Source organism: Erinaceus europaeus, chromosome 12, assembly GCF_950295315.1.
Source record: "Erinaceus europaeus chromosome 12, mEriEur2.1, whole genome shotgun sequence".
NCBI classification, from domain to species: Eukaryota; Metazoa; Chordata; class Mammalia; order Eulipotyphla; family Erinaceidae; genus Erinaceus; species Erinaceus europaeus.
Genome location: NC_080173.1, coordinates 67,252,989 through 67,280,841, shown reverse-complemented (window position 1 = coordinate 67,280,841; position 27,853 = coordinate 67,252,989). Strand labels below are relative to the sequence as shown.

The 27,853-nt window shown below is 41.0% G+C and overlaps 1 protein-coding gene across 12 annotated transcripts in view; it reads left to right on the top strand.

The window, feature by feature from the left end:
- The window catches only part of BCAS3 (BCAS3 microtubule associated cell migration factor), a 654,611-nt gene that overhangs the window by 6,746 nt on the left and 620,012 nt on the right, over positions 1 to 27,853 (top strand). For all 12 annotated transcript variants that reach the window (XM_060203882.1, XM_060203884.1, XM_060203878.1 and 9 more), the window contains exons 4-5: positions 8,044 to 8,119; positions 13,008 to 13,114. In XM_060203882.1, the coding sequence (XP_060059865.1) occupies positions 8,044 to 8,119; positions 13,008 to 13,114 (183 nt within the window). The remainder of the gene's footprint in view (positions 1 to 8,043; positions 8,120 to 13,007; positions 13,115 to 27,853) is intronic.

Genomic DNA, 27,853 nt, shown 5'->3' with positions numbered 1-27,853 from the left:
TTGCAGGGGGTGAAGCAGTGCTGCAAGTGTCTGTCTGTCTCTCTCCTTCTCTTATTTCCCCCTTCCCTCAATTTCTTGCTGTCTCTATCCAATAAATAAAGATAATAAAAAATACTAAAGAGAGAAAAATAACCATAAGCAAACAACAAAAATTAGAGCAGTCCAGGTTTTTGAAGCAGCTAGAGATAATAAAATAATATAAAATATAAAATATGATAGAACAGACTAAACATTTAATTGGTCAGGGAATGAATAGCAGAGGAAGAAGTCCAGTTCTTAAGGACGGTGGAAGTAGCATTGGTTGCAATGAATGGAAAAGTTGGGCATTAGAAGCAAACTGGGTGACTGGATATGGTAGGCAACAGAGGTATATAAAATACTAGGATTTGAGAGTCGGGCGCTAGCGCAGCGGGTTAAATGCATGGGGCGCGAAGCACAAGAACCAGCACAAGGATCCCAGTTCTGGGACTCGAACTTGCAGAGGAATCGCTTCACAGGTGGTGAAACAGGTCTGCAAGTGTCTTTCTCTCCTCCTCTCTGTCTTCCCTCCTCTCTCCATTTCTCTCTGTCCTATATAACAACGACGTCAATAACAACAACAACAAAAAAGAAAATAAATAAATAAATAAATAATACTAGGATTTACTCTTCTATAAACTGCTTTCGTTTAAGCACTATGTGATTTCTTCTTTCTGGACCAGTTATTTTCTTCATTTATATAGAAAGACAGGTGTGGGGATGAGATAGTGCATCACAGGAGCTGCAGTAGCTCCTATCTGGTTCCAGGGCCTGCACCTGGGCCACACACAGTGTAAATAAGGTATGTGCTATCTCTGGCTCTAATGGTCTCCCCTTTACTTATTTCTAACTTACTTAATACTGTTCTTAATAGAGGCAAGGAGATTGAGAGGAAAAGAACCTATAGCACTGAGTCTTCCTCCACTGGTGGGATAGGGCTTGAACTTGGGTTGCACTCATGGCAACTACGAAGTATTTTGCTGGCCTTGGTTCTCCCTTTTAAATTATTAAATTCAGAGCTCCCCTTTGGTATTTTGGAAAATTATAAATATTTCCTGGTATTATTTTTCAACTTCTGCTTTATTCTGGGAATTTATGGATCCTAGACATTCTCTGGATTACTAATATCAAAGAGAGAAAATTTGTTGGGTTGGTATCAGCTTCTTTATTTTCACAAATAGAGCGAATTCTCATTTTCTTCAACATATATCACTGATGACTGGTAGACTTTAGCTGCATCCTTTGATCTAAAAGCTGTATTTATGACAATATTTTAAAAAATATTTTTATTATTGGCTAGAGATAGAAATTGAGAAGAGGGGGTCGGGCGGTGGCGCAGTGGGTTAAGCGCATGTGGCACAAAGCACAGGAACCGGCGTAAGGATCCCGGTTCGAGCCCCCAGCTCCCCACCTGCAGGGGAGTCGCTTCACAGGCGGTGAAGCAGGTCTGCAGGTGTCTGTCTTTCTCTCCCCTTCTCTGTCTTCCCCTCCTCTCTCCATTTCTCTCTGTCCTATCCAACAACGAATTGCGTCAACGAGGGCAATAATAATAACCACAATGAAGCTACAACAAGGGCAACAAAAGGGGGGAAAAATAGCCTCCAGGAGCGGTGGATTCATGGTGCAGGCACCGAGCCCAGCAATAATTCTGGAGGAGGGAAAAAAAAAAAGAAATTGAGAAGAGTGGAGGAGAGAGGGAAAGAGACAGAGAGACACCTGCGACCCTGCTTCACTGCTCATGAAGCATCCTTGGTGCAGGTGGGGAGCAAGGGCTTGAACCTGGAGCCTTGTGTCTAGGTCTCACTGAGAATAAATATCTCAAGCTGGGCAAGGAGTGTTTGAGGAAGCTGAGAGGCAATATCACATGCCAAATGCCTTGTTTGTGCAAGCCTGCAGAAATCACACTAGAAGCTACAAACGAATGCTTTAGTCGACAACTTCAGAGGATTTTCCTAAAAATGCTTAGTAAAGGGAGTTGGGGAGTAGCACAATGGGTTAAGCACAAGGATCGGAGTAAGGATCCGGTTCGAGTCCTGGGCTCCCCACCTGTAGGGGAGTCGCCTCACAAGCGGTGAAGCAGGTCTGCAGGTGTCTGTCTTTCTCTCCCCCCCACCCCGTCTTCCCTTCCACTCTCCATTTCTCTCTGTCCTATCCAACAACAGCGACATCAATAGCAACAACAATAATAACTACAACAATAAAACAACAAGGGCAACAAAAGGGAATAAATAAATAAATAAATAAATAGATAAATATTAAAATAGTAAAGAACACCAGATGGGAGGAGTGGCTAAATAATTCGCTTGGATAGTGTGCTGCTTTGCCATGTTCATGACCTAGATTTGAGCCTGGTATCCACTACATAAGAGGAAGCTTTGGTTCTGTGGTGTCTTTCTCTCTCTCTCTCCATCCCCCTCTCCCTCCCTCTCTGTCAAAACAGACAAAAAACACTCTAGGTGTGCTAAAGAAAGAGGGAAACTTGAAGGAGCAAAAGCACACATACAGTGTTATGAAGCTTTTATTTATCCCCAAAGAGAAAATGTTTACATCTTCCAGCATTTGCCAGCTGGGGGAGATACAGATTGGTTGTGCAACAGATTTTCATGCCTGAGGCTCAGAGATCTCAGGTTCAATCCCCAGCACCATTATGAAACAAACAGCTCAACAGTGCTCTGATGAAAATAAGAAAAGTCCCAATATACTTCTTGAAAGGACTCTTTCAACTTTGTTTTCTTTTGTATATCACCCAGAAATTAAAGGATGTTGCAAAGGAATTGGGAGAATGTAAGTAATCCCACAGGTGATAAAGCAGTTTCATAATCTGCTAGACTGAAGAAAATTATACTCCCATTACCAGATTAGAGAGGACCTTGATATAGAACAAAAGGAGGTTGTTGTCAGTGCAGTGTGAATGACTGGGGAGCCTGGGAGTTGTGTATCTGAACCTCCCAATTCTATCCTCAGTGTTGCATATACTGGAGGGTGGGGGCCAGGTGGTGGTGCACCTGGGTGTGCAAGGACCCAGGTTCAAGTCTCTGGTCCCCACCCACCTGCAGGGTGGAAGCTTCATGAGTGGTGAAGCAAGGCTGCAGGTGTCTCTCTGTCTCTTTCCCTATCTAGCTCACCCACTCAGTTTCTCTCGTCTCTCCAATAATAAATAAACAAACAAATAAATAAAATGTACTGGAGGGTGCTCAGGCTTCTCTCTCTTATGTAAGGCTCTCTATTTTGTAATAAATAAATAAAGTAAGCATTAAAGATAATTTTAGTGATGTCCTGGACTGGATTGTAGAGTAGAAAAAGAACATTAGTAGAAAAGCTGGCAAAGGAGAAAAGAAAGGAAAAGGAAAGCTGGCAAGATCCAAATAATATGGAGCTTGATAGAAATAATCAAATGCTAAATTTTGTAATTTTAACAAGTCCTCCTAAGTTAAGAGCTGGTTAGATTAGATATTTCATGTTGGAGGTAACTGGCTACCTGGGAGTATCTGAGTACTCTGTACTTTTTTTTTTTTTTTAATTTATTTCTTTATTGGGGAATTAATGTTTTACATTGAACAGTAAATACAGTAGTTTGTACATGCATAACATTTTTTCTTTTTTAAGACCAGAGCACTCCTCTGCTCTGGTTTATGGTGTGGGAATTGGACCTGGGGCTTTGGAGCCTCAGACATGAAAATCTCTTTGCATAACCATTATGCTATCTATCCCCTCCCCTTTGTATACTATTTTTTTTAAATATTTGTTTATTTTTTGATAAGGACAGAGAAATTGAGAGGGAGGGGAAGATAGAGAGGGAAAGAGACAGAGATACCTGCAACCCTACTTCACCACTCATTAAGCTTGCCCCCCCAGGGGCTTGAACTTGGGTCCTTGTGCACTGTAATGTGTGCTCTCAACTAAGTGTGCCACTGCCTGGCCCTCCTCTGTGTACTATTTAATCTAAAATTCTTCTATGTTTTTTTTTCCTAAAATTCTTCTAAAGTAAAAGGTTTATTTAAAGTAGTTTTCAAAGAAGAAAAGAACAAGAGGTTAGTAAAGATAAAGTTGAATTATTACTATTTTTTAACTTTTTTTATTAAAGATTTTTTGTTTTTTTTTGCATCCAGGGTTATCTCTGGGGCTCAGTGCCAGCGCTATAAATCCACTGCTCCTGAAGGCTATTTTTTTCATTTTGTTGCCCTTGTTGTGGTCATTATTGTTGTTATAACTATTGTTGTTTTTGGATAGGACATAGAGAAATGTAGAGAAGAGGGGAAGACAGAGGGGGAGAGAAAGATAGACACCGGCAGACCTTATTCACCACTGGCGAAGTGACCTCCCTGCAGGTGTGGAGCTGAGGACTCGAACTGGGATACTTAGGCCATTCCTTGTGTTTTGTACCATATGCATTTAAACTGCTGTGTTACCAAACAGTCCCCATGAAAGATTTTTTAAAATATTTATTTATTCCCTTTTGTTGTCCTTGTTTTATTATTGTTATTGATTTTGTTGTTGGATAGGACAGAGAGAAATGGAGAGAGGAGGGGAAGACAGAGGGGGAGAGAAAGATAGACACCTGCAGACTTGCTTCACTACCTGTGATGCGACTCCCCTGCAGGTAGGGAGCCAGGGGGCTCGAACCAGGATCCTTATGCTGTTCTGTGCACTATATAGTGATGCAGGGGATTGAACCTGGGACTTTGAAGCCTCAGGCAGGAGAGTCTCTTTGCATAACCATTATGCTATCTACTCCACCCCCCTTTTTTTGGCCTCCAGGGGCTATTGCTGGAGTTCAGAATCTGCTGCTTCTGGAAGCTTTTTTTTCTCTTTTGTTGCCCTTGTTATTTTTATCATTGTTGTCATTGATGATGATGTTGGATTGGACAGAGAGAAATGGAGAGAGAAGGGGAAGACAGGAAGAGAGAAAGATAGACACCTGCAGACCTGCTTCATCACTAGTGAAACGACCCCTCTGTAGGTGGGGAGCCGAGGGAACCCAGATCCTTAACGCCAATCCTTGCAGTTTGCGCCACCCTGATTTTTTTTTTTTTAAACATTTATTGTTGGATAGTGACAGAAATTGAGAAGGGAGGGAGAGATAGAGAGGGAAAGAGAGAGACACCTAGACACCTACAGCCCTGCTTCACAACTTTAGAAGCTTTCCCCCTGCAGGTGGGGACCCGGGGCTTTAACCTGGATCTTTGTGCACTGTAATGTGTGCGCTCAAACAGATGCACCAGTTCTTGGCCCCTAAGTTGAATTATGTATGAGTTCTAGGACAGGTTTTTCTCTTCTCCAAATGAGTTAACTGCCCTTTGTCTATCTCATTATTTATTTACTAAAGATTTGTTTACTTATGAAAGAGGGTAGGAGGCCAAAACACTACTCTGGTATATCTAGCACCAGGATTGAACCAGGAGTCTGAAGCATGCAAGTTTGATGTTCTACCACTACTACTACTACTAGCGTTTGCCCTTCTTCCGTAGCCAGTCAACAGCGTCAGGTTGAGCCTGATGTAAAGTTTCGAGACCTCCTTTGAATCTGGAGAGGTGGCAGTCATTGACTATGTGGGTCATAGTCTGTCTGGAGCTGCAGGGGCAGTTCGGGTCGTCTCTGGCTCCCCAGCGATGGAACATAGCGGCGCACCGGCCATGGCCTGTTCGATAGCGACTGAGGAGGGCCCAATCATAACGTGCTAGGTCAAAGCCGGGTTGACGCTTACAGGGGTCTGTGATGAGGTGTTTGTTCTTTACCTCAGCTGACTGCCAACTCTGTTTCCAAGAGTCTGGAACAGAGAAGTTCAGTGTAGGCATAGGGGACCAGATTGGGTGACGAGATGTCAAGCGTTGGACAGGGTGGGCGAAGATATCCGCGTATATTGGCAGGTGCGGTCGAGCGTAGATGTGGGAAATGAACTTAGATGATGCCTCATCCCGACGAATATCTGGCGGGGCGATGTTGCTAAGAACTGGCAGCCATGGAACTGGGTGGAACGGATGGTTCCAGAAATTATCCTCATGGAGGAATATAATTTGGAATCGACCAAGTGGACATGGGGGCTACGGAACCATACTGGGGCACAGTATTCTGCAGTGGAATAGCATAATGCCAGAGATGATGATCGTAGTGTGGAAGTGCTCATGCCCCATGAGGAGCTGGCCAGTCTTGCAGTGATGTTATTCCTCGTGCCCACCTTTGCTGCAGTTTTTATGGGGATGTTTGTGAAATGACAGAGTGCGAACGAGAGTAACGCCAAGATAGACTGGCTGGGCTTCATGCCGGATTCTCGTATCGCCAAGCTGCACATTAAGCTCACGCGAGGCCGAGGCATGGTGTAGATGGAAAACAGATGATACCGTTTTTGCAGTGCTAGGGATTAGTGGCCATTTTTTACAGTAATCAGATATCAGAGACATGTCTTTCGTGAGTGTTTCCTCGAGGATGTCGAACTTTGATGCCTGAGTTGCACAGCAGATGTCATCGGCGTAGATGAACTTCCTTGAAGAAGTTTCTGGGAGGACATTGATGTAAATACCACTGAGCCATCTCCTCAGGCACCTGAACACCACTTTGCAATTGAAAATGTCACAGCTCTTTCTAAACATTCTAAATTAATTTTCTGCAGAACTGATTTTAACTGGTTGGGGGTATGTAGCATAATGGTAATGAAAGAGATTCTCATGCCCGAAGCTCCAAATTCTTAGGTTCAATCTCTCACACCACCACAAACCAGAGCTGAACAGTGCTGTGGTGTAAAAAAAAAAGAATACTGACTGGTACCATTGACACTATCCCTAGGCTGTTTACACTTATCTTTGTGTATCTCCCAGAGGAGGGAACTAAGTGATAGGTTGGGTCTAAAAGCCAGATAAGAGACTAAAATTGTATTCAACTTTTATTTTACACTTCCAGTCCTGACCTGCTTTCCACCTGAAATGGGACTTGAGAAAAAAAGTAATACTCTTAAGATCTGTGTAGTTGGGAGTTGGAAGATAGCTTAGAGTGCACACTTTACTGTGCACAAGGACTTGAGTTCAAGCCTCTGGCTACCACTTTGGAGCTCCTGCATGGGGGAAGCTTCACAACTGGTGGATTGGTACTTCAGTGTCTCTCTTATCTGTCTCTCAAAGAAAGAAAGGGGGGACAGCCAGTGGCACATCTGGTTAAGTGCACACATTATAGTGTGCAAGGACCCGGGTTCAAGTTCCTGGTCCCCACCTGCAGGGGGAAGGTTTCACAAGTGGTGAAGCAGGGCTGCAGGTGTCTTTCTGTTTCTCCCTCTTTTCCTCCCCCTCTCCTCTGAGTTTCTCTCTGTTCTATCCAATAATAAATAAATTAAAAAAAAAAAATCATTGGGGGGAGTGGAGGAATTCTGCAGTTGGGGAGACCTAGCGTGAATCCTAGTTGGAAAACAAATTTCCAGGTAAGTGGATACAAATGTTAGTTTTCTTTTTAAATTTTTTTTTATTATCTTTACATATTGGATAGTAACAGCCAGAAATCTAGAAGGTGATAGACAGGGAAATAGACACCTGCAGCACTGCTTCACCACTCACAAACTTTCCCCCTGCAAGTGGGGACTGGGGGCTTGAACCTGGGTCCTTGTGCACTGTAGTATGTGCATTCAGCCAGGTGCACCACCACCCAGCTCTATTTTTTTTTCTTAAGTCTTCATATTTGTTGCTAGTACAGGGATGACTTAGTTTTTTTAAATGCCTTTGAACTATTATGACCCTTCATTATAAACCCTTCATTATAATATAATATAATTTATATTATAAATAATATATAAAATATATTATTATATTTTAGGCTTCTGCAATTCTTTAATAGGTCAAAACCTCTTTTTTTTTTTAAACCAAGATTATAAATAAATGTGTTTGGGAGTAAACATGTTAAAAATTGTGCTAGTTTCTAAGATGTAGGATTGGTGAAATAAAAGGGAGGGATGGGATTACTTATATTTAAATTACCTTTTATTTTGTATATTAGTAATGTTAGAACTGTAAAATTTTTATTCAAATATTTCTATTTACCATGCAGGCTTATAGTGGAACACCTCTAACAGAAGAAAAGGAGAAAATAATCTGGGTCAGATTTGAAAATGCAGATTTAAATGGTATGGTTTTAACTTTTTTTGGGACGTGTGAAATATGTGTTTGTTTGAAGTTGGTCTGCTTCCAAAAGCAGACTCTTTCCTTTGCTCAGGTCTCGGTCTCCGTCTCTCTCTCTCTCTCTTTCTCTCGTGTGTGTGTTTCTGGGGCCTTGAACATGTGCAATTCCACTATTCCCAGGCCAACTTTTTAATTGTTTTTTATTATAAAGATAGGAAGAGACAGCATTGATCAGCTCTCTGTGGAATTCCCATGTCATAGTGGTCCCATTTGGTGCTGGGGCTTGAGATTGGGGCTCCATTGTTAGAAGGGGGCGCACTATACTTAGAAAGATAGCTCTTCAGCTCTGGTTACTTTCATGTATCTGGCTGCCTTGTTTGTTTTTAAATTTTATTTATTTATTTATTTATTTATTAAATATTTATTTATTCCCTTTTGCTGCCCTTGTTGTTTTATTGTTGTAGTTATTATTGATGTTGCTGTCGTTGGATAGGACAGAGAGAAATCGAGAGAGGAGGGGAATACGGGGAGAGAAAGACACCTGTAGACCCGCTTCACCACCTGTAAAGTGACTCCCCTGCAGGTGGGGAGCCGGAGCTTGAACTGGGATCCTTATGCCGGTCCTTGCACTTGGTGCCACGTGCGCTTAACCCGCTGCGCTACTGCCCGGCTCCCTTTTTTTTTTTTTTTCTTTTAACCTTCTGGCAGAATTTGGATGGCATTGGTGAGCAATTGAACTAAGTAAGATAGGAGAAAAGGAAGAGTGTTATTTCCCTTTGTCAGTGGCTACTTTTTCTCTGCAGTTCTTGCTTCCTTTGAGCAGTTTGGTTGACATTCCAGTTTCTACCAGGTAGCTCTAGCATCCTGCACTCCTTCCCTAACTCACAAATAGTAATGGCTTCATGCTGTTGTTAAAAAGGTTGCCTTATGGATCGACCTGTCAATGCCCTTGTTCAGCAGGGAAGCAATTACAGAAGCCAGACCTTCCACCTTCTGCATCCCACAATGACCTTGGGTCCTTACTCCCAGAGGGTTAAAGAATAGGAAAGCTATCAGGGGAGGGGATGGGATACGGAGTTCTGGTGGTGGGAATTGTGTGGAGTTGTACTCCTCTTATCCTATGATTTAGTCAATGTTTCCTTTTTTATAAATAAAAAAATTTAAAAAACACTCTGATACCATAAGAAATAATAAAAAAGTGAAAAAATACATACTTAAGAAACTTTAAAAAAAAGGCGCCTTAGGGCAGGGGTAGATAGCATCATGGTTATGCAAAGACTCTCAAGCCTGAGACTCCAGAGTCCCAGGTTCAGTCCCCCACACCACCATAAACCAGAGCTGATCAGTGCTCTGATAAAAACAAAACCAGCCAACCAACAAACAGACAAATTGTTTTTATTACAAAGATAGGAAGAGACAGCTCTCTGCGGAATTCCTGTGTCATAGTAGCCCTGTTTGGTGCCAGGGCTTGAGATTGGGGCTCCATTGTTAGAAGGGGGCATGCTATACTTAGAAAGCTATCTCTTCATCCCAGGTTACTTTCATGTATCTGGCTGCCTTGTTTTTTATCTTCTGGCAGAATTTGGATGGCGTTGGGGGTAGGTGGTGGCGCACCTGGTTGAGCACACATACCATGAAAGGTTGCTTTACAATTCCTTTTCTTCTTCTTTTTGGACTTTTTAGCAGTTCTATCACCTGTGTAGTCAGTGGTTTGCATTAAATTCCCAATTAAATACACTCTGGACCTTGATTGTTCTTATACTTTGAGTCTATCTCTTCTACAACTTTTAACATGTGATATTGTATTCTCCTTTAAAGGATGCTACTGTCTATGGCGAGAGACATTAATTGTCAACTCTGCATAATTGTTTATTTAGACATTTGGATTCCCTACAGCTGGTTTATTTATTAATTAATTTATTTTATTATTTACTTATTTTTAATGAAGAGAGAAAGAGATACTAACCAACCAGAGCAATGCTCAGCTCTGACTTATTGTGGTGCCGGGGATTGAACCAGGGACCTTAGGGCCTCAGGTATGAAAGTCTTTTGTCTATTACACTGTCTCCCCAGCCCCATATCTGTTTGTTTCTAAAAATTTTTAAGATATGTATATTTTTATTTTGGACTGAGACAGAAATTGAGAGGGGAAGGGTAGATAGTGAGGGAGAGAGACAGCTATCTGTAGCCCTGCTTCACTACTTTGTGGCCTCCTTACAGGTTGGAATGGGGGCTTGAACCCTGATCCTTGCACATGGTAACATGTGCGATCAATCAAGCATGCCACCACCCAGTTCCTAGCCTGTTCATTTAAAAGAATAACAACTGGGGGTCAGGCGGTGGCGCAGTGGGTTAAGCGCATGTGGCGCAAAGCGCAAGGACCGGCATAAGGATCCTGGTTTGAGCCCCCGGCTCCCCACCTGCAGGGGAGTCACTTCACAGATGGTGAAGCAGGTCTGCAGGTGTCTTATCTTTCTCTCCCTCTCTATGTCTTCCCTTCCTCTCTCAATTTCTCTGTTCTATCCAACAATGACGACATCAATAACAACAACTACAGCAACAATAAAAAGACAACAAGGGCAACAAAAGGGAAATAAATAAATAAAAATTTTTTAAAAAGAATAACAACTTGTAGGGAGACAGATTACCTGTTAGAATGTGTGAGTCCCTGGATTTCAGTTTGTCACCAGTGTCCAAGGATGGTAGGTAGGATGGTGCTGTGGTATCTCTTTTCTTTCTATGTCTGTGTCTCTTTCTCTCCCTCTAAAATAAATTAATGTGAAAATTAGCCCAGACAAAGGTCATTCAGTAGTGGTATCAATTCATGAGTAAGGTCTTGGTATCACATTAACATTTTTAAATAACAACAGCTTGTTGGGCCCTTTTGTGGAGAATAAAACATTAGGTGATTACTTAACCTCCTTCTGTGATTTCTCTTTGAAAACTTACTGTATTTAAGTTTTTTTTTTCATAATAATCAAATTTATTTTCTCTTTTTTATTAATATTTTCACTGTTCCTCATCTTTTTTTTTTCTTCATTTTTTGTTATCAATCACCTTTTCCTTTTGCTTTCAGACTTCGCTGCCCTACCTGGATATGTGTTTTTGCATTGTAGCTGTCAATATTAGAGGGCCTTTTTGATTTAATAACAAGTAAAATAAATATGAGGGGCCAGTGGTGGGTGGTGTTCCTGATATAGTACACACATTGCAGTTTTAGAGGACCCAGGTTTAACCCATGTTCCCACCATCAACAGGGAAACTTCACAAGTGGCAAAGCAGTGCTGTAGGTATCTTTTAGCGCTTGCCTGCGCACTCGTGCTCTCTCTTTCTCTCTCATGTTTTTACCAGAGCAGTGGGCCAGCTGGTTTATGGTGGTGCAAGAGGGGTGGGTATTGAACTAGGCACTTTGGAGCCTCAGGCATGAAAGTCTCTTTGCATAACCATTATGCTCTCTATCCCCGCCCTCTCGTCCTCCCTCCATATCGCCTCCTTCTCTCTAAAGTTCTGTCTCTGTCCAAACAAGAAATAAGGGGGTGGGGAAGAAATATATTTAAGGGTTTAGATTTAATACAATTTTTTAAAAAAGTTAAAAAAATTAAATAACATGAAAATGTTAGTGCTCGATAGTATCAAGAGCTGCTTGTACCACATGAACAAACGTGTGAACAGTAGAGGTGGTGGTGGGGGGGTGAGAGACAGCTTACCCAGCAGAGTATTTGCTTTTCCTGGATTTGAGTGCTGACACTACAAGGGAAACCATAGAAGGTACTAGAGGAGCTCCATGGATGGTGGAGCAGTGCTGTGGTACTTCTAACGTCCCTTCCCTCTCTTTTAAGACCTTTTATATAAGGTATCACTGAGCTGTCTCATGGACTCAGTGTATGTGGTACAAGTGTCTCTTTCTTCTTGCTTCTTCCCCCCCCCCTCAGTTTCTCTGTCCTATCAAATAAGTAAATATTAAAAAATTAAATTAAAATTACAGAAAGGGGGAAAGAGAAAGTAAATGAGATATATTACAGGACAGCCATGTATTTCTGGGATCTGAATCCTGGGCCTGGAATTTAGTAATGTAAGCAGTCTACTGGGTGAGCCCTGGCCCTGCGCTTAATTTTAATTAAAAATTAATTTTGGGGTGGGTGGGTGGTGGCACGCCCTGTTAAATGCACATCTTACCAAGTGCAAGGACCCCTGGGTTGGAGTCCCTGTAGTGAAGCAGGTCTGCAGGTGTCTATCTTTCTCTCCCTCTCTGTCTCCCTGTTCTCTCAGTTTCTGTCTGTCCCATCTAATAACAATTAGAAAGACCAAAAAAGAAGAAGAAGAAGGAAAAAATGGCCCCTGGGAGCTATGGATTTGTAGTGCTGGCACAGAGCCCCAGCAATCACCCTGGTGGTGGTGCTACTACTACTAATTATTGTTATTATTACTTGGGCTAACAAAATAACTCATCAGGATAGTGTGCCTGCTTTGCTCTGTGCACACACCAGGTTTAAGCCTGGCCCCACTGCTTTGGAGGAAGCTTTGATGTTGTGTGTCTTCCCTTTGTTCTCTTCATTTCTTTTCCAATTTCAAGAGCATTTTTTGAGGGAATGTTGTTGACTTACAGGTTTTTGTTGTCACAAGGGTACATTTCTATATTTCCCCAAGATAATAGGTGTCAGTATATTTTACCCTCCACCAAACCATCAACCTGTTCTAGCCAAAGGTACTTAGATCCCCATCTGTCTCTTTCTATTAGAGTGGCAAAACCCTGATCATCACACACACACAGACACACACACACACACACACACACACACACACACACACACGTAAACAGTTGTTAGACTGTTTTAGAAAGTCTTGGTTGACATTGTGCCTTTTGAATTTGCTTCTTTGTTATTTCTAATGCAGATATATCAAGAAATCTGGAATTTCATGAAATACATAGCACTGGGAATGAGCCGCCTTTGCTGGTTATGATTGGCTATAGTGATGGAATGCAGGTCTGGAGCATCCCTGTAAGTATGAAGATGATTGAATCTCTGAAAGATATTTTCAAGCATGCAAGCTGATGTGAAATGTAGTCTTACTTTTAGTAAGGTCTTACCTGTCTATTTCATAAGCATTTGCTCAGAGACTGCCACGTGTGTAGCACTGTACCAGTCAGGAGACAAAAGGAACAAGGAGGGTAGTAGAGAGAGTGTAAATGATGTATACAGTGTCAGGAATCGTGACTGACATTACATAATAAAGGCTTGTTTTGGGGGCTGACAAAATAGCTCAGTTGGATTGTGTGCTGCTTGACAATGTGTGTGACCTAGGTTTCAACCCCATGCCCACAGCATTGAAGATCAGTGCTGTAGCCTCTTCCACTTTCTCTCTGCCTCTAAAATAAATACATAAATAAATAAGATCTGGTTTTGTTATGGTAACTTATGATATTTATGATGATTAAAATTTCCCTCATTTTACAGATGAGGAAACAGACTATAGAAGTCTTGGGACCTCATGCTAGAGAGTCTCACACACTGTTCACTGTGCCACCTCTTAGCACTATTGAGCTCTGGCAAGTGGTGGTATCAGGGATTGAACCTGGGACCTCTGGAACCTTAGGCAGACATGAAAGACTATTATGTAATCATTGTGCTCTCTCTGGCCCTAAAACATCTAATTTGTTCTACACGCCCCCCCGCCCCCCATGCCTCTTTTCATCACTGGAAGTTCACTGCTTTAAACTGGCTATTTTGCTACCCCTAATGTATTTAGTTTTGACTCAGCAGTACTGCAGCTCTTAGTGTGTGAGGCCTTAAGCTCAATTCCCTGGCAAACTAATTGCCAGTGCAGTGCTCTGGTCTCTCTTTCTGTAAAATAGTTTTTAAAAAGTACACTTTGGAAAATTTTGGCCTTTCATCTAATATAATTATGTACCAAATTAATAGGTATTTAGAATTTGGATTTTTAAACAATTGGCTTTATTTTGTGGAATCAGCAGAATTCTGCTGACTTGTCATGGATATAGTCTCTCTCTTCCCCCTGGATATATAGAGTTGATATTTTTAGCTTTTTATTTATTTTTCATCTTTTATCACTGGGTCTTCACTGCTTTGGGCTTAGACTGACTTTTATTTTGACCCATTGTGCTATTTGTTGACAGATTTGAAGGTAGCTTTAACAAGAAGGTTGGGCATTGTGTGATTAGGGATGTTGACTGGACATTCCTTTGGTAATATTCAGATTACCCAGTTGTTTCAGTTATAATTAGAGGTATTACATTTAATAGTTTAAGAGTTAACTTATGTTAGTCTCTGAGTAATTTAAAGGCCTTCTGTATAATTTAAGTTACTTCTTTAAAGTAATTCTTAGGCCCAATTTGTATTTTTTTTTTTTTTAAATTTTTTATTAAAGAAAGGATTAATTAACAAAACCATAGGGTAGGAGGGGTACAACTCCACACAATTCCCACCGCCCAATCTCCATATCCCACCCCCTCCCCTGATAGCTTTCCCATTCTCTATCCCTCTGGGAGCATGGACCCAGGGTCATTGAGGGTTGCAGAAGGTAGAAGGTCTGGCTTCTGTAATTGCTTCCTCGCTGAACATGGGTGTTGACTGGTCAGTCCATACTCCCAGTCTGCCTCTCTCTTTCCCTAGTAGGATGGGTCTCTGGGGAAGCTGAGCTCCAGGACACATTGGTGGTGTCTTCAATCCAGGGAAGTCTGGCCGGCATCCTGATGACACCTGGAACCTGGTGACTGAAAAGAGAGTTAACATACAAAGCCAAACAAATTGTTGAGCAATCCTGGTCCCAAAGCTTGGAAAAGTGGAGAGGAAGTATTAGGGAGGTACTCACTGCAAACTCTAGTGTACTTCTGCTTTCTTACTTTGGTGCCATACTCCAAACTCAGTCAATTTCTGCTTTGCATTTCTACTTCTTTTTTTTTTTTTTTTTTACATGCATAACATTCCCCAGATTCCCATTCAACAATACAACCCCCACTATTTCATTCATCATTTTTCATGGACCTGTATTCTCCCCACCCACCCACCCACCCACCCCAGAGTCTTTTACTTTGGTGTAATACTCCAATTCCATTTCAGGTTCGACTTGTGTTTTCTTTTCTAATCTTGTTTTTCAACTTCGGCCTGAGAGTGAGATCATCCCATATTCATCCTTCTGTTTCTGACTTATTTCACTCAACATGATTTTTTCAAGGTCCATCCAAGATTGGCTGAAAACGGTGAAGTCACCATTTTTTACAGCTGAGTAGTATTCCATTGTGTATATATACCACAACTTGCTCAGCCACTCATCTGTTGTTGGACACCTGGGTTGCTTCCAGGTTTTGACTATTACAAATTGTGCTGCCAAGAACATATGTGTACACAGATTTTTTTTTGGATAGATATGTTGTGTTCCTTAGGATATATCCCCAGGAGAGGAATTGCAGGATCATAGGGTAGTCTATCATGTCAGATATGAGAATAGCTGTTCCTGCCCTTTTTTGTGGGCCATTGGCTTGAATGATAGTTTTCCATCCTTTCACTTTAAGTCTGTGTTTGTCTTGTTACGTTAGGTGAGTTTCCTGTAGACAACATATTGTTGGGTTGTGTTTTCTGATCCATCTTCCTACTCTGTGTCTTTTAATAGGTGAATTCAGGCCATTCACATTTATTGATATCAAAGATTGAAGATATTTTAACGCCATTCTTGTAGAGTTTTAGAGTGTTTTGATATGTGTTCTATTTGTGGTGGTCTGGTTGTTTATAGGAAACCTTTCAGAACTTCTTTCAAGGCAGGCTTGGTGATGGTTGCTTCCTTCAACTGTTGCTTGTCTGAGAAGGTTTTGATGCTTCCATCTAGTCTGAATGACAATCTAGCAGGATATAGTATTCTTGGCTGAAAGCCTTTCTCATTGAGCACTCGATAGATATCTTGCCATTCTCTTCTGGCCTGTAGTGTTTGTATGGAGAAGTCTGCTGCTAATCTTATGGGTTTTCCTTTGTAGGTGACTCTTTGTTTTTCTCTTGCAGCCTTGAGGATCCTCTCTTTATCCTTATTCCTTTCCAATCTAAGTATGACATGTCTTGGTGTCTTTAGGTCTGGGTTAATTCTGTTTGGGACCCTCTGGGCTTCTTGAATCTTTATGTCTTTGGTGTTGTCTAGACTAGAGAAATTTTCAGCTATTATGGCCTGGAGAATGCTTTCTTCCTCCCCTTCTCTTTCTTCCTCTGGTAAGCCAATAATGCGTATATTGTTTCTTTTGAAGTCATCCCATAGGACTCTGTTGTTGTTTTCAGCATCTCTTAATCTCTTTTTGAGATCTCTTACTTCTTCTTTAGTTGTCTCTAATTCATCCTCAATCTTGCTAATTCTGTCTTCAGCCTCATTGATTCTATTCTCTCTGCCCTCTACTGCTTTCTGGAGTTCATCTATTTTGTTGCCCTGCTCTGATACTGTTTTAGCTTGTTCAGCTAGTTGCCTTCTTAGCTCAGCAATTTCAGCTTTCAGCTCTCTAATAACCATGAGATTATTAGAATTTTCTTCCATATTCTCATTTGTTGTTCATGCAGTTCTGATTACAATTTTTTCAAATTCTTTACTCACTCCTGTTATTATTTCCTTAGCTAATGTTTGGATGTTGAACTCATTGTTTTGTGCTTCGCCCTCTGGAGGACTTTTAGCTGGACTCTTGTCCTGGTTCGAGTCTCCATTATTTTTTCTTGTTGTTTTAACCATTTTATATAAGTTAACAGTTTTTTCAATCCCTGAGTTGGAGTTCAGTGGTGTAAAAGCCTTTTTTTTTTTTCCCCTGTAGGCTATGGTAGCCTGAGGGCTTTTAAACTATCAATAGGCTTCTTGGCTTAATCAATGACTCCTGACCAAGAGATAAAGCAGGGTGTGGCAGAGATAATCCAGTGGTTATGCAAAGAGACTTTCACAGCCCTTCAGCTATGCCACCGAGGTATAGGTCTTCTCCTGAGTTTCCCGGTTAGATCTCTGTGCCCTGGTGTCCCTCCCTGTTGCTGCTCCAGATTCTGAGGGTAGTAGCAATGGAGACTCAGAATTGTACTTGGTGAGTCTCTGGGGAGTCCTTTCCTCCCTTCAGCTGTCCCCTTGTTGGTGGAGCAGACTGGAGGTGGTGTCTCCACTGACAGACTGTCGAACTGTTAGCAGTCACTTAATCTCTCCTTAGGCCCCTCTCTCCTCTCTGTCACCAGCCACGCGTGTTTGTACTCACGGGTGATTTACTGGGTTTCTGTGGTCATTCTAGTCCTGTCTTGTTTCGGTCCGGGTGGTCTCCTTTGGTATTCCTAGTTGATCCGGGAGAGGAGAGGAGAGGAGAGAAAGCGATCTGCTGCTAGTAGCTCCGCCTCCGGAAGTCGAATCCGGCCCAATTTGTATTTTGAGAGACTGGAATAATATTTTTCTTGAAGGAATTTTCATTGACTAGTTAGTTAGTTGTATACATTGAGGTGTAGTCCCGTGAATACTGTTTCAAGAATTAGGAGGCATCTTGAGAAAGTAAACTCGTATTCAGTTGATTGAGCTCTTACTATCTTTAGAATTTATGTACACGGTGGGGGGGCTGGGTGGTGGCGCATCTGGTTGAGCTCACATGTTACAATGCACAAGAACTGTTCAAGCCCCCAGTCCCCACCTGCAGGGGGAAAGCTTCACAAGTGGTGTCGCAGCGCTGCACGTGTCTCTCTGTCTCTCACCCTCTATATCCCTCCCTTCCCTCTCGATTTCTGACTGTCTCTATTCAATGGACAAATAAAGATAATTAAAAAAATTTAAAAAAAGGATTTATGTACATGATCTCATCTATTGTATACTATGAGGTAGACATTGTGCTGTTTTTGGGTGGTAAGGTCACACTTGTATGTAAGAAGTGGAGTTTGAATTCAAATCCAGTGCTGTTTGACTTCACATTCAAAGCTCATTATCTTAGAGCTACACCTCATTATTTCTCAAATGTGATAGCTTAGAAGATATGCCTTGCAAATAGATTGGCAGTTTAATTTTCATTGTAAAAGGATATGATACACCTTCAGAAATTCATCTTCTATACTCTATGGTGACTGTTATCCATTACTGTTACTAAATCCTAAATTTGTTTACCACTATTTAGTCATTCAGTGATTCTTTAAGTGTTACCATGTGCTAGACAGTGGGAAACGTATGTTGATCAACCTAGAAATACTTCTATCTCGTACAGATCTTTAGAGACTATCAGTCAGATTTGTTTTGTAGTAAGTGCAGATGGGCAGAGAGTCAGTCTCTGTCCTAACCATTGCTCAGGTTTTGTTTCAGCTTGTGTACAGGCTCTCTTCCATTCATTTAATTAAATACTTGACCAATTAATTAATTTTTGTGAGATCTGTGCCTTTCATATGTTCAATTTTACCACTTGGACCACTTCTTCATTTGGGAACAGGAGGAGAGAGAGTGAGAAGGAAAGAGAGAGAGAGAGAAAGAGAGAGAGAAAAGGAAGAACCAAACCAGAGCATCATTCTGGCACATATGATGACTGGGATTGAATTTGGGACCTCTTGCTTACAAAATGCAATGCTCCACCTCCTGAGCCACAAAGCAACCGCTATTTGTTTATTTTTATCAAAGTAGATTATTTTTTACCTGTTTCAGAATTGGATGCTTTTTTTGTGTAAGATCCAACATAATCTTTTGTCAGATTCACCTATATCTTACGTGTTTCTGTTGTTCAGTACTATTCCAATGTACAGTTATGCTGTTTAATTATAATAGTTTATAGCTTTTTTAAAAATATAGCTTTTGTGCATTATGAACAAACTTTTAAAATATTTATTTATTTATTTCCTTGTGTTGCGCTTCTTGTTTTATTGATGTCGTTGTTGTTGGATAGGACAGAGAGAAATGGAGAGAGGAGGAGAATACGGGGGCGGGGGGAGATAGACACCTGCAGACCTGATTCACTGCTTGTGAAGCGACTCCCCTGCAGGTGGGGAGCCGGGGGCTTGAACAGGGATCCTTATGCCAGTCCTTGAGCTTTGCGCCAGGTGTGCTTAATCCGCTGCGCTACCGCCTGACTCCCATGAACAAACTTTTTAATGAAGATTTCTTATGATGTCGTGTTTGTATCTATTAGGTAAAATTGGAATGTGGTTAGTTTCAGAAATAATTCCAATCCTTATCCCAAAAATATTTGCACTGCTTTACATTTCCTTCTGCAGTTTATGAATTTGTTTTACACCTTCAGTAAAATCTGGCATTGGGCATCCTTTTAATTTTAGTCGTTATTATAAATTATGATGGCTTATGGTTTTAACAAGAATTTCCCTGATTAATAATATTCAGTACTTCAAATGTATATTTGGACATTTGAATATTTTTTGGGACTTAACTTAAAATATATTTTTTGCCCATTAAAATAATTGCATTGTAGCAACCACTTTGAGCTGAGAACCATGTGATGTCTTCATAAAAACAGGATAACTTGCATGTGTGAAGTCCTGCTTCTGGACAGAGATAATGCAGCGCTACATTGTTCTCCTTTGATTCTCCACACATATAGCCTCAAAAATAAAATTTTGACTGGGAGTTAGTCCAGAGAATAGGTCCCTAGTACAACAAAATAGTAGGTATCTTTTTTTTAAAAAATTATTTATTTATTTAAAAAAGGAGACATTACCAGCCCGGCTAGCTCAGTCGTAGAGCACGAGACTCTTAAAAAAGGAGACATTAACAAAACCGTAGGATAGGAGGGGTACAACTCCACACAATTCCCACCACCACATCTCTGTATTCCATCCCCTCCCCTGATAGCTTTCCTATTCTTTATCCCTCTTGGAGTATGGACCCAAGGTCATTGTGGGATGCAGAAGGTGGAAGGTCTGGCTTCTGTAATTGCTTCCCCGCTGAACATGGGCATTGACTGGTTGATCCATACTCCCAGCCTGCCTCTCTCTTTCCCTAGTAGGTTGGGGCTCTGGGGAAGTAGAGCTCCAGGACACATTGGTGGGGTCGTCTGTCCAGGAAAGTCTGGTCGGCATCATGCTGGCATCTGGAACCTGGTGGCTGAAAAGAGAATTAACATACAAAGCCAAACAAATTGTTGAACAATTATGGACCTAAAGGCTGGAATAGTGCAGATGAAGTGTTGGGGGTACTCACTGCAGACTATTGTGTACTTTTGCTTTCAGGTATGTATTTTGCCCTAGTTTATGGATACGTGTAAACATGTTCTATCTCAGTGGACCTGGTCTATATCTAGGTTTTGGGACTTTGTTAGGAAGTGAACCCCCCTGGAATGCAATTAGAGAATACTATGAAAGGAAAGGCCTCACCTGAGTAATGAAGCTGAAGGGTTGTCATTCCATACCTGAAGTCTCTGGACACAGTCTGAAGTGAAGCTTGTTGAGGTGGGCACTCATTGCGTTGATTAGGTTGGGATCGGCGGATGCAATATTATTTGGTATGACTTGAGAGAAGAAGCATGCAGGAAAGTGCTCCTCACCCTAAGGTTCCAGGACTGGGGGAAATATAGGCTCTGTAGTGTAATGTGAGGTTCTTGCTGTCTTAGGGTTCAAGAAGACAATAGTTATTGTTATCATCACACTATTTGGTAATTGGATTAACTTTGAAAAGTCTCTTTGTTAGGATTTGTATAATACCCAGCATTTTGTATATAGCTGTGCCACCAGTTGCTTCTGTTCTCCATGGCCTAGGTTTTTGAGAGAGTCGACATATTAAAGACTCAGCCTAAGTATTAAAAAGATTCAGTCTGTGTTTTAAAAAGTTTGAGCCATACAATCAATTTTTCCCCTCTCATATTAATTAAATAGTGATTTATATGACTACAAATTAATAGGAGTGTACATAGACACCATTCCTACCACCAAAAGACTGTGTTCCATCTCCCCCTCACCCCCAGCCATCCCGGGAAGCCAAATGTCCACCCTTAACCCTCACCCCAGCGTTTTCACTTTGGTGCCCTACTCTAATTAGTAGGTATTTTTTAAGGACAAGTTTTGGTGAAAAAGATAGTGCAGTTTTATATTTGTGGAACGTGCACTGATGCTTGTTTATGAATTGGCAATAGTCAGTGAAATGGTTGTTACTCTATGTAACAAGATAGGTACAAAAAAACAAAAGAGTAAGCTTTTAGAAACCTATCCCTGTTTGCTAGTTGCATATCATCCAAACATGTGTTTATAGTTTACAGAAGTATCTGTGCCAGAGTGGAAATTAGAAAATTAAAAAGTAATCATGCCTCCATAACTTGGCTTGTCAAGCATTATCTATTTGTTATCGGGTTAGAGAAGTTATTTTTTATGACAGCAAGTATATTAAACTTTTTAAAAAGTACTTAATTTATTTATTAATGGAGAGATAGGAGGAGAAAGAACCAGAGCATTACTTTGGTACTTGTGCTGCTGAGGATTGAACTCTAAACCTCATGCTTGAGAGTACAACTATTTATCCACTACTGCACTACTTGGACTACTTAATTTATTGTTTTTTAAAAAAAGATTTATATTTTCATATGTTTATGAGAGAGGATTAAAGAGAGAAAGAGAAAAACACCGAACATGGCTCAGCTCTGGCTTATGGTGGTATGGGTATTGAACCTGGAACCTCTGAGCCTCAGGTATGAAAGTCTTTTTGTATAACCATTATACTCTTCCACTTTGAATTTTTTTATTGTTTACTTATCTAAAAATTTTATATGGGGGGCTAGGTGGTATCACAGTGGGTTAAGTGCACATGGCCCAAAGCACAACGACCAGCCTAAGGATCCTGGTTTGAGCCCCCAGCTCCCCACCTGTAGGGGAAGCAGGTCTTTCTCTCCCCCTCTCTGTCTTCCCCTCCTCTCTCCATTTCTCTCTGTCCTATTCAGCAACAACAACATCAATGGCAACAATAACAACAAAAACAACAAGGGCAACAAAATGAGAAAAAATGGCCTCCAGGAGCAGTGGATTGGGGTGCAGGCACTGAGCCCCAGCAACAATCCTGGAGGCAAAAAAAAAACAAAACTAAAAAAAAATATTTGTTAGTGAGAGAGATGAATGAGAACTAGAGCATTACTTTGGCATATGGGATGCTGAGAGTTGAATTCTGGACATCATGCTTATAATTCCAACACTCAAACCATTGCACTACTGCTGATTCACAAATGTTTACAAACTTGGAGAGGTATTCGTATTGATGGTAGCACCTAGAGCGTGACAGTTGCATTATAAGAAATAGTACATTTTAGGTGCACAGTCAAAATCTGAAGTGTTCTTTGGGCCTTTGAATATGCAGTCCTATATCATGTAATAAAGTTTTCATGTAGACCGTAGTCTCTATAGGGGCCTTCATTGTGTATTAGACTATCACATCTAGGCTTGTGTAAGTACAGTTCTGGTTTTAGCAAAGTCCAAAAATCTGCACACTGTCCATCCCTTTATAAATCACTGTGCTTCACAGTTTTGACACTAGGTGTCACTAATGCATTGAGCAAAGAAAAGTGCAGCTGTTCCCTTGAAAGGAAATATTTGCCCTGGAGCTTTTACTGTAGCTTTTTACACTGAAAACATGCAAGGGCATATTTGAGGTAAATACCAATTAGTCTATTATTTATTAGAAGTTGAGTGCCAGTAGATCTTGCCATGATAAGATTGCTAGGGCCAGGGAAAAAAAAGTGTGGGTTTCATTTGGTAACAATATAAAGCCAGTGATGAGTAACTAGCAAATAGAGAAAGTTAGAAGAATGTGGACCTCAACTAAAACATTGTCTTTGTTGTCAATCGGACAGTATTATGTTGAGTTTAATGTTTCACTAGAGGAAATAAAAGCAGTAACAGATGACTTTTTAGCCTACGGCATGGAGGAGTTGAGGGTATCTTGGAGTGAATAAAGACAGTAATAGGGCCAATTTAGTCGTTCACCAGGCAGTATGTCTGCCTTACTGTCCACATGGCCCAGATTTGAATCCTACCACCACATGAGAGTATCATTGCACTGCTGGCAGCTCTGATGCTGTTTTAAAAAAAAAAAAGAAAGAAAGAAGGTAATAATGAAGGTTAATATGAAAGTAATTTCTGGAATCCACCAATATTAGTGGATGAAAGTATTTATTTATTTATCTATCTATTTATTTATTTATTTACCAGAGCACTAGTTTTTGGTGGTGGAAGAAATTTGAACTAGCGACCTCAGAGCCTCAGACACGAAAACTTTTTGCATAACCATCATGCTATCTCCACGGCCTCACAGTATTTTTTCTTTTTTTTTTTTTTCCTTCTGTGTTTTCCTTTTCTCTTTTTCTCTCCCTTTATGTTTTTAAAATTTTCTTTATTGGGGGTAGCGCATTGGTTTAAGCGCAGGTGGCACAATGTGCTAGGACTAGCATAAGGATCCTGGTTCAAGCCCCCAGGCTGCCCACCTGCAGGGGAGTCACTTCACAAGCAGTGAAGCAGACCTGCAGGTGTCTATCTTTCTCTCCCCCTCTCTGTCTTCCCCTCCTCTGTCCATTTCTCTCTGTCCTATCCAACAACAACAATATCAATCATAACTACAATAATAAAACAACAAGGGCAACAAAAGGGAATACATAATAAATATTAAAAAAATCTTTATTGGGAATTAATGTTGTACGGTCCAGTAAATACAATAGTTTGTACATGCATACCATTTCTCAGTTTTCTACACAACAATATAACCCCCACTAGGTCTTCTGCCATCCTGTTCCAGAACCCGAACCCTCCCCCCCCCCACACACACACCCCAGACTCTTTTAGGAGGGGGGATATTAGCACCGGTCAGCTCTGGCAAATGGTGGTATCTGGGATTGTACTTGAGACCTTGGAACCACAGGCATGAAAGTCTTTTGCATAATCATTTTGCTGTCTCCTTAGCCCAGCACTTTTTCATAGATGTTTTTTTTTTAATAATTTATTTCTTTATTGGGGAATTAATGCTTTACATTCAACAGTAAATACAATAGTTTGTACATGCATAACATTCCCCAGATTCCCATTTAACAATATAACCCCCACTATGTCATTCATCATTTTTCATTGCCATAGATGTTTCTTAAGGTGTCACTTCAAGGAAATTTTGCATCTGAAGTATAATCTTTTTTTTTTTATATTCTTATTTTTATTTTTTTTTTATTTTTATTTTTTATTAAAGAAAGGATTAATTAACAAAACCATAGGGTAGGAGGGGTACAACTCCACACAATTCCCACTGCCCAATCTCCATATCCCACCCCCTCCCCCGATAGCTTTCCCATTCTCTATCCCTCTGGGAGCATGGACCCAGGGTCATTGAGGGTTGCAGAAGGTAGAAGGTCTGGCTTCTGTAATTGCTTCCTCGCTGAACATGGGCGTTGATTGGTCGGTCCATACTCCCAGTCTGCCTCTCTCTTTCCCTAGTAGGATGGGTCTCTGGGGAAGCTGAGCTCCAGGACACATTGGTGGTGTCTTCAATCCAGGTAAGTCTGGCCGGCATCCTGATGACACCTGGAACCTGGTGACTGAAAAGAGAGTTAACATACAAAGCCAAACAAATTGTTGAGCAATCATGGACCCAAAGCTTGGAAAAGTGGAGAGGAAGTATTAGGGAGGTACTCACTGCAAACTCTAGTATACTCTAGTATACTTCTAGTATACTTCTGGTGCCATACTCCAAACTCAGTCAATTTCTGCTTTGCGTTTCTACTTCTTTTTTTTTTTTTTTTTTTACATGCATAACATTCCCCAGATTCCCATTTAGCAATACAACCCCCACTATTTCATTCATCATTTTTCATGGACCTGTATTCTCCCCACCCACCCACCCACCCCAGAGTCTTTTACTTTGGTGTAATACTCCAATTCCATTTCAGGTTCGACTTGTGTTTTCTTTTCTAATCTTGTTTTTCAACTTCTGCCTGAGAGTGAGATCATCCCATATTCATCCTTCTGTTTCTGACTTATTTCACTCAACATGATTTTTTCTTTTTTTTTTTTTTTTTTTTTTTAAATTTTTTATTTAAGAAAGGATTAGTGAACAAAGGCATAAGATAGGAGGGGTACAACTCCACACAATTCCCACCACCCAATCCCCATAACCCACCCTCTCCCATGATAGCCTTCCCATTCTCTAGCCCTCTGGGAGCATGGACCCAGGGTCGTTGAGGGTTGCAGAAGGTAGAGGGTCTGGCTTCTGTAATTGCTTCCCCGCTGAACATGGGCGTTGACTGGTCGGTCCATACTCCCAGTCTGCCTCTCTCTTTCCCTAGTAAGGTGTGTCTCTGGGGAATCTGAGCTCCAGGACACATTGGTGGGGTCTTCAATCCAGGGAAGCCTAGCCAGCATCCTGGTGGCATCTGGAACCTGGTGATTGAAAAGAGAGTTAACATACAAAGCCAAACAATTTGTTGAGCAATCATGGATCCCAAGTTTGGAATAGTGGAGAGGAAGTGTTAGGGAGGTACTCACTGCAAACTCTAGTGTAATCCTGCTTTCAGGTATATATTTTGCAGTAGTTTATGGATACGTGTGAACATAAGCTCTCTCTCACAGAAACTGTTGTATGTCTAGGTTATGGGACTTTGTTAGAAAGTGAACTACCTGAGATGAAATTAGAGTGTACTATAAAAGGAAAGGTCTCACCCAAGTAATGAAGCTGAAGGGTTGTCATTCCACACGTGAAGTCTCTGGATACATTCTGAGGTGAAGCATGTTGAGATGGCAATCGTTGCTTTGGTTAGGTTGTGATCGGCGGATGCAATATTATTTGGTATGGATTGGGAGATGCATACGGGAAAGTGAGCCCTATCCAAGGGTGCCAGGACTGGGGGAAGTAGGGGCTCTATAGTGAAGATGTGAGGTTCCTGCTGTCTTAGGGTTCAAAAAGACAATCAATAGTTAATATTATCATCACATTATTTGTTAATTGGGTTAACTTTGAAAAGTCCCTTTGTTATGGTTTGCTGTACAGTACCCAGTATCTTGTATATAGCTGTGCTATTGGAAGCTTCTAATCTACTTGGTCTAGGCTTTTGAGAGAGTCCGCATATCAAATACGTAGCCTATCTATTAAAAAGATTCAGTTTGTCTTTTGAGAACCTTTGAGACATACAATTGATTTCCCCCTCTCATATTAATTAACTACTGATTTATATGTCTACATTTTGCTAGGAGTGTACATAAACACCATTCCCATCACCAAAGGACCGTGACCCATCCCTCCCGCCCACTCCCACCCCCCACTGGCCCAGGAAGCTACATGTCTACCCCTCACCACTGGGTTTTTACTTTGGTGCCCTACTTACAATTTGATCAGGTCCTGCTTTTAGTTTCCCTTTCAGATCTTCTAAGTCAGCTTCTGTTGATGAGTGGGATCATCCCATACTCATCTTTAACTTTCTGACTTAGTTCACTTAACATAATTCCTTCTAGCTCTGTCCAAGATGGGTCAGAGAAGGTGGGTTCATTGTTCTTGATAGCTGCATAGTATTCCATTGTGTATATATACCACAGCTTTCTCAGCCATTCATCTGTTGTTGGGCACCTGGGTTGCTTCCAGGTTTTAGCTATTATGAATTGTGCTGCTATGAACATAGGAGTACACACCTCTTTTTGGTTGGGTGTTATGGAGTCCTTGGGGTATAGCCCCAGGAGAGGAATTATTGGGTCATATGGAAGGTCCATGTCTAGCCTTCTGAGAGTTTTCCAGACTGCTCTCCACAGAGGCTGTACCAATTTACATTCCCACCAGCAATGTAAAAGGGTTCCTCTGTCCCCACATCCTCTCCAGCATTTGTTGCTGCTGTCCTTTTTGATGTATGCCATTCTTGCAGGAGTGAGGTGGTATCTTAGTGTTGTCTTAATTTGCATTTCTCTGACAATCAGTGACCTAGAGCAGTTTTTCTTATGTTTGTTAGCCTTTTGGATCTCCTCTGTGGTGAATGTTTTGTTCATTTCCTCTGCCCATTTTTGGATGGGGTCATTTGCTTTTTTGTTGCTAAGTTTGCTGAGCTCTTTATATATTTTGGTGATTAGTTTCTTGTCTGATGTCTGGCATGTGAAGATCTTCTCCCATTCTGTGAGGGGTCTCTCTGTTTGTTTAATAGTTTCTTTGGATGTGCAGAAGCTTTTCAATTTGATGTAGTCCCATTGGTTTGTTTCTGCTTTGGTCTTCCTTGCAATTGGGTTTGATTCATCAAAGATGTCCTTGAGGTGTAGATGGGAAAGTGTTTTACCAATGTTTTCCTCTAAGTATTTGATTGTTTCTGGTCTGACATCTAGGTCTTTGATCCATTTGGAGTTGATTTTTGTTTCTGGTGAGATAAAGTGGTTCAATTTCATTCTTCTGCATGTTTCAACCCAGTTTTCCCAGCACCATTTATTGAAGAGAGCCTCCTTCTTCCATTTAATCCTTTGGGCCCCCTTATCAAAGATTAGATGTCCATAGGTGTTGGGATTTACTTCTGGGCTTTCAATTCTGTTCCACTGGTCTGTGTGCCTATTTTTGTTCCAGTACCATGCTGTTTTGATGATGATGGCTTTATAATATAGTTTAAGGTCTGGGAGTGTGATGCCTCCATTTCTGTTTCTTTTCCTTAGGATGTTTTTGGCAATTCTAGGTGTTTTCAGGTTCCAGATAAATGATTGTAGTGTTTGTTCTATTCTCTTAAAGAAGCTTGGTGGAACTTTGATGGGTATTGCATTAAATTTGTATATGGCTCTGGGGAGAATGTTCATTTTGATGATATTTATTCTTCCAATCCATGAGCATGG